Consider the following 7,743-nt stretch of genomic DNA (forward strand, 5'->3'; position numbering starts at 1 on the left):
CTCAAAAAACCTATACAGGATCACTTTGAGTTGGAACCCACTAGAATTAAGAACAACAATTTCAAAATATACTGTTTCTTAATTTACTCAAATTACTAATCCTGTCAGTTTTGTAGATTCATTTCTGACCAATTTAAGGCAGCTTAAATTTGACTATTCAAATAAAATGGCATAATTTTTTTATAGTTGTGCTTTGTATACCAACTTCAACAGGAAGGGGTACAGGAAAAAGTGCCCTGGCTACGTAGCAAATCAAACCAAACCCACTGTCACTGAGCCGAACCTGACTCATAACAATCCTATATAGGTTTTCCAAGTCTGCAAATCTTTAGGGGAGCAGAAAGTCTCTTCTCCCCCGCTCTGAGCAGCTGGTGGCTTTGAACTGCTGGACAATCTTGCAGTGTCCAGTCCAGTGCTTATCCTACAGTGCCGCCAGGGTTCCTTCTGACTTTATGTTGTTATTAAGTGTTGTCAAGTCCATTCTGATAGCTGATAGCTACCCTATATAGGATTTCCGAGGAGCAGCTGGTGGGCTTCAACCACCGAACTTGTGATTCACAGTCCAGTGCTGATCTTACAGTGCCACACCAGGAGTCCTCTGACTATATAGATACTGGAAAGTGTATTTGTCCACAGCAAATGTCCAACACAGATCTGAAAATGTATAGATTGAATATATTTTAATGTATGTGTTTAACTTAATGATTTATTTGTGTGTGTGTGTGTGTTTGTGGAGTGGGGGACCTAGATGAGGCCTCAGAGAAAGTGGGTGAAATAGTTTAAAAGCATCTTTCCCTGGAGGGAACTGCTGAGCTGTATCAGTGTTATTCTATATTCTCTTCACTAGACACATACCAAGTCAGAGAGAGGTGTGGGGCTGGTGCTAGAGGTGGCACTCACCTGTGCTTCACCCAGGTGTCAGACTCATTGCTTTGCTCTGTGTAGTTCTCAGGTAGGAAGCCCCGGCAGCCCGTCCGCTGTGAGATCCCGATCACCCAGCCTTCACTGGCTTCCTCCTGCTGAGTGGGGTCCACAAAGATGTAGTCTCCAGGAGTCAGCATCAGCTCATCCACATTCTGTGGTTTATACTGGAATAGGACTTTCAAGGTCTAGAAAGCAGGAAACGTCTTCTCAGGTCTCAAACAAAGATTTATGTTGGGAAATGGTAGCAATTGTTGTTGTTATTGTTGGCTGCCATTGACTCGGCCCCTGACTCATGGCAGCTCTATGCACAACAAAGTGAAATGCTGCCCACTTCTGTGCCATCTCCACAAACAGTTATGGATCCGACTGCTGCACTCCATAGGTTTTCATTGGCTGAGTTTTTGGAAGTAGGCTGCCAGACCTTTCTTCCTAGTCTGTCTTATTATAGAAGCTCCGTTAACACCCATTCAACATCATAGTAATGTGTAAGCCTCCACTAACAGATAGCTGGTGGTTGCTCAGAAAGTGCATTGGCAGGGAATCCATCCCAGGTCTCCCAGGTGCAAGGTGTGAATTCTACCATCAAAACAGCACTGCCTCCCTGACAGCAACACAAACCTAATTTGCATTTTGCCTCTTGTTTTCAGGACACCTAACATGGTGTGCCACCACTCATCTGTCAGTTTGTTGTACTGTGGTGGCCGATGAGTTGCTGTGATTCTGAAAGCTATGCTGACAGTATTTTAAATACCAGCAGGGTCACCCATGGTGGACAGGTTTCAGATGAGCTTCCAGACAAAGGCAGACTAGGAAGAAAGAGTAGAGGAGAATACTGAAAGTATTCAACATGCTCTATGCCTTCCATTACAAGATCCAAGCCTTTGTCTAATAATATATAACATGGAATGTGACAAAATACAATGTAACATTTTTTGGTAGATTTGAAAACAATGAAAACCACTGGGTGGGTTCAAACTTCCAAGCCTTTGATGAATGTTGTTAAGTGCCCATCCAGTCAGTTCTGACTCACAGTGACCCTTATTGGGTTTCCAAGGAGCAGATGGTGGGTTTGAACCACCTATCTGTGTTTATCTTATCACGCCACACCAGGACTCTTAGGTTGGTTATTGTTGCTGTTAAGTGCCATCGAGTCAATTCTGACCCATAGCGACCCTGTTTAGGGTTTCCAAGTAGCAGCTGGTGAGCTTGAACTACTGACCTTGCAGATCAAACCGACTTTACAGTCCAGCACATTAACTCAGCACCATATGTTGGTTGTTGAATGCAAATTTTACCACCCAGTAGCCTTTATATAAAATTATCTTGTTCCAAATTGCACAAGAAAGCAAACAATTTTAGAGACGGGATAGAGGTTTCTGTCTGCTATAAAAACACCCCAGCAGAGAGTCCTGGAGTTAAGTACTCTATAAGATAAGGGTCATTCATGTGGACAATCTGTTCCAGTTACACTGACCCTGGGGTTCTCTGTCTGTGGCCCTGAGGCCTGGTCACTCACATGGTAGTGTACGAAGCGCATGTCCCGGGAGTATAGAGCAGCCGTCCATTGGCAGCCCGGGCTTGCAGGAATGGCTCTGGCCAGCTGCTCCAGTGTCCTCTGATGGTGGGGGTGGAACTTGTGGGCCAATGTCAGGTGGAGCTGCTTGGTGCAGGATTTCACGGTGCAGTCTATTAGGTGAGGAAAACACATGGAGACCACAGAGCACCTTCATAAAGTCATTACTTAGGATGGGTGGCAGAAATGACATTATACATATAGCCTCAGATTCTACCCTCCCCATTCCACTGTCTGCACTTCCTGAACTATAGGGCAAAATGATGCTGGACTTTAAGGCCTCTTTTGGAGAATTCACCTTATAAAAAGAGATGGTTAAAGACTTGTAGATTTTACAAGAAAGTGGGAAAGAGTAGGGTATAGAGATGTAGGTTTAAGGAATTCCAAAAACAGTTGCTGCTGATTTAATTTGACTCATAGCAACTAAATTTGTGTCTGAGTAGAACTGTATTCCACAGAACATTCAATAGCTGAATTTTCAGAAGCAAATCACCAGATGTTCTTCCTAAGTGCTTCTGGGTAGACACGAACATACAACCTTAGTGCTTTAACCATTTACATCATCCAGGAAGGGACTCCTACCTTACAAAAGGAGATGGCTAATGACCTACATGCTTTCATGCAAGCAGGGAAAAGGAGAGTGTAGACATGTGGATTTAGTAATTTTGCAAGTTATTCTGTCCAAATAAAGAATTAAAATGAGCAAAGTGAAAGCACGTCTCTTTCCTTCACTGCCATCCTGCTAAACAGCTTCCTCTTGGTTCTCTGGAGGGTAGAAATCACTCAGCAGCCTCGAATCATAGACTCCTGTTCCAGTTCAGTGGTCTTTTGTTCAATTTTAGTGTCTCAGGAAGAAAACTCCAGAGGCAACTGAACATTGTGGAAGGTGATGTGTCGCTAATATTTAACGCACTCTGGTCAATAAGGAAGCCTACTCAGAGTGGTAGAGCCTCTTTCTGGGTGGCTTCTGCCTCTAAAACACTCCCCAACCCCCTCCTGACTCTTTCACGGGCATCTGGGACAGTGAACAGGGCCCATGGGCATCATCTAAGCAGTGGGGTCTGATTTCAAGCAGGCACAAAGTACTCTATGTTCTGAGAAGTGATGTTTTTACAGAAACAGTGCAAGTTTTAGTATCAGGTAGACCTGGCTTTTAACCTGGTTTTGCCCAGTTTGGCTGGGTCACCAGGGTGACTATCTTGGCCCAATATAGTCTCAGTTTCCCCAGAAGGGACATGTGGATACTGACCACTGCCTGCTGGGGCTGCTGAGACAAAGGGATCCCTTAATTTGTCATCCTGAGCAGTCCCTCAATCAGTAGTAGCTCCCTGTCTCTCCATTGTTAGCAATGCCAAGGGCAGTGCAAACACACCCTGGTGACCCAGTTCTTCAATCCTCCACCTGAGCCTCTAGTAGCAAATTAAGGGAAGGCAAGGTCTCTAAGCAAGCGCTGAGGTGCTGGGGGTGCGGGGAGCAACCTGAAACAGAGTGTGTAGGTGGTGGGAAATTCCTTTCCTTACATTTGTAGAAGTCGGGGGAGGGACAGGCTCCCCATGTGAGTCAGCCTGGCCTGGGAAAGGCCCAGAGTGGCTGTCATTGGAACGGAGACTGAGTCACACTGACTTTTGAATGGACTTTTGTCTTCTCTACACAACCTCCTTCCCCTGAGGATGTTTCACTGGGGAGAGTCAACATGGTTAGAGGTACAACTGTCCTAAGAGGGACAATCTGAAGCTGAGTGTCCCAATGTTATTTAGACCAGGCCTAGCCTAACCTCTTGGAGTCCTGGTATGGCACTGTGGGATAAAGCATTGGACTGCAAGGTTGATTTGAACCACAAGGTTGGTGGTTCAAACTCACCAACCTCTCCTTGGAAGCCCTGTATAGGGTTGCTATGAGTCAGAACCAACTCGATGGCACTTAACAATAACAACAACAACCTAAGCCCTTATCATGAGACCAAGGCACAGTCCACAGAGAGGGAGGCAGGCCAGGGCAGAGACTGCTCAGGGATGGAAACTGCTTTCTCAGGAAGCAGGGTCAGTAACCCAGGCAGCATGGTCCAAGACAAATCTAGGTTCAGATCCATTTCCACCACTGACTCAGTAGGTGACCTTTATCCTTTATAACCTCATTCTCCCCATCTGTAAAATGGGGCCAATAATACCCCATGGGAGGAGAAGGGACATGTGATATGCCATGGCTGCTCTGACCCACTGTGTCAAGACAACAAGAACTACCTTGCCATTTTAAAGCTGAGGACTTTAAAAAAGCGATCATTTAAACTCATATTTACATATCAGAGACTTACCTAGGTTTGTCCAGGATTATGGATTGGATTGTGTCCCTCCCAAATATATGTTGAAATCCTATCCCTGTACTTATGAGTGTGATGCAATTTGAGAGTTAGATTTCCTTCATTATTTTAATGAGGCAACACCTGAGAAGGGTGAGTTCTAAACCTAATCCCTTCTGAGTTACCAAACGATTGGATAAGACATAGGGGAAAGATACCATATGAAGACAGATATACACAGCAGATGCAGCTATAAGCCTAGGAACTCCAAAAATTGCTGGTGGCTACTAGAAATGGGGAGTCCTGGCATGACGCTATGTGATAATGCACTGGTTTACAAGGTTGATGGTTCAAGCTCACCAGCCGCTCTTTGGAAACCCTGTTCTCTAAAGCTACCCACTTGTGGTCTTTCTATTATAACAGTGCTAGAAACTAAGACATCTAGAAAATATGATCCACCCAGATCCATTGATCCAGACTTCAAGTGGAAATCTAAATGCACTGTTGGAAGACAGGGACAGATAAACATTGAGGGTGGGGAGGTGAGGGGTAACCAAGAAGGGTCTTCTAACCAGGGCACTAGGGCCCCTTCAAGTCTCAGAAAATCATAACATTATCAAGAACCTCTGTGTCCAGTGACCATGGTGGGCTGTCCACCCTAAAATGCTGCCTGGTTTATTGATGAGTGAGAGCCCATACCATTTGTAGATAAAGAACTAAGAGTAGGGGAAGTGATAAGATTAGATTAAAGGCATGCCACGAATGTTGTTGTTAACTGCAGACTCTTAGTGACCCTGTATAGGGTTTGCGGGGGTGGGGGGGGAGGGCTGGAGAGCTCGAACCACTGACCTTTTGTTTCAAACTGACCTTGTGGTCTAGTGCATTATCCTACAGCACCACACAGGACTCAACGCCACTTAGAAAGACCAAGAAATAAGTCAAACCCAAATATTTAGATGTTAAGTCTAGAGTTCTTTCCACTAAACCCAACTGTAGCCCCGGCCTCTAGAACAAGGCTTATGTCTGAAGAAATTTTGCCAATCTCAGACTGAGTCTAGATAGCCTTTCCCCCAAGAAATCAAGGAGAGAAGACTAAGCTCACACCCCTAAAATGAAAATAAATCAGCTTAAGGAAAATGGTGGTCCTTGAGTCAATTACAACTTCTCGTGACCCCATATGCGTTAAGAGGAGAACTGCGCTCCATGGGGTTTTAATGCCTGATTTTTACATAAGTAGATTCCCAGGCCTTCCTTTTGCAATGTCTCTGGCCAGTTGAACACATTAACTCGGACTCCAAATCAACATAAAAGTTGTGTTTTACATGCAGTGTTCACCTCTTGAGGAGAGGTGTTCATTGGGTATGGGACTGGAGGAGGCCCCAACCCCCCTGTGTGCATACCGACATACCACCCCTCCCATCATCCATGTATCTGCACAAACACTGAAGCTTGATGTGTGGGAGACTCCTCTGTGACAGTTTCCCAAGCAGCTGGAATATAGCTAAACGTTTTGAAAAACCACATCAATACAAAGAAGACTATTCTCATTTAAAGAAAAGACCCTATTAGTTCTCAGAATCTTTCTGTTGGTTTACATTTGGGAAGAAATGGCTCATTTGAGGGCTCAGGGAAGAGGATGTAGTTAATGTTGTTCAGCCTCAAATAACCTCAAGCACCGGACTGAAGAATGAAAAGCCACAAGCTGTCTGACTCCAGCCATATTAAAGATAGGCCTGGACCCTCGTCTTCCTGGAATTGACTTATTGCACTAAAGTTGTGTGAGAGTAGCCCCAGAAGGCCCACTTATCTGTTTGTTGGTCCCTGAAGGCACACTGGCCAGGAACTGCCTACCTGCTAAGGTGGATGCTTCTGTGGCAAACATCATGGCAAATTCCCGGATGATGTCTGCTGGGCTGTCATTGATGAAGAAGCCGAGGTAGCTGATGGAAGAGTGGAGAACCAGAGGAACCACAGTGGGGAAGGAGCCCAGGATCTGGTCCCCAGCTCTCTTCAGAGCCTCATACAAACATTCTACTTTATGGTCTTCACACTAGTAAAAGAGACAGAGAACATGCTTTCTCAAATCCAGTAGAAAATCATCTCTTTATTTCATAAATAAAAATTATAGAGCAGGAGAACAAACAAGATGGCAGATCGGGTGGAAGTGCAGTAAGGAGCTCCATCAGCAACAACACAGAATACCTGACCAAGGAGGCTAAGGGGATGGTCCCAGAATGCTGAACCACATATAAATGAATATTTATAAGGTCGGAAGGCTTACAGCTGGGGGAATTTGTGGCAGAAGCAAGAAATCCATTGCTTTCTAGTTCGGGACGCTCAGCTGTTCCAGGAGCCACCATCTTGGGTGAGACTAAGCGGAGGAAGGACAGGAGCAGCCACAGACGCCTGGCAGAACCGTGGAGATAAGGTGTGGACATTCTTTTCTTTTGGTAGCTGTTCATTGGTCCCTTGCTGTCTGAGTACCTCCATTCTGGTGACAATAGGGGTGCCTGAGCTAGTGGGCATCCCAGCTCCACCGTCAGAGGGTTCTACTATGCATGCGCACAGATCTCCTCGAAATTTAAAGAGACTGTTTCCAATTAAAACCAAACGGCCACAGCCGGCCCTGAACTGTTTACAACTAGAAAAAGGCCTGAACAGGGACTGTGGAGCAGGACAAGCAGACAAAAGAAGAAATAAGCCGAAAATTAAATGACCAACAGTGGCATCTTAAAATTTCTCAAGAAGAAGAGTGAAAAGGGAAGGCCATTTCCTGATCACATCTACCTGGAGGCAATCAGAAAGCATTAAAAATACCAAAATACATAACCATCTAAGTATTAAGGCCACAGATAACCCCTGAATATGGCCAAAAAACAAAAGCAGATGACCATATCTGCACATGTCCAGAAACGAGATAAAGTGACTGAGGCAAATGAGTTGGAAGTAG

General features: G+C 45.0%; 1 protein-coding gene across 1 annotated transcript in view; it reads right to left on the reverse strand.

Moving 5' to 3' along the window:
* Nucleotides 1-896: 896 nt before the first annotated feature.
* Nucleotides 897-7,743, reverse strand: part of UBASH3A (ubiquitin associated and SH3 domain containing A) — a 24,375-nt gene continuing 17,528 nt past the window's right edge. The window contains exons 4-6 of the mRNA XM_006870824.1: nt 6,645-6,843; nt 2,441-2,610; nt 897-1,109 (exon numbers count right to left, since the gene is read on the reverse strand). Coding sequence (XP_006870886.1) covers nt 897-1,109; nt 2,441-2,610; nt 6,645-6,843 — 582 coding nt within the window. The remainder of the gene's footprint in view (nt 1,110-2,440; nt 2,611-6,644; nt 6,844-7,743) is intronic.

Source organism: Chrysochloris asiatica, unplaced genomic scaffold (genome assembly GCF_000296735.1).
Source record: "Chrysochloris asiatica unplaced genomic scaffold, ChrAsi1.0 scaffold00154, whole genome shotgun sequence".
Classification (NCBI taxonomy): domain Eukaryota; kingdom Metazoa; phylum Chordata; class Mammalia; order Afrosoricida; family Chrysochloridae; genus Chrysochloris; species Chrysochloris asiatica.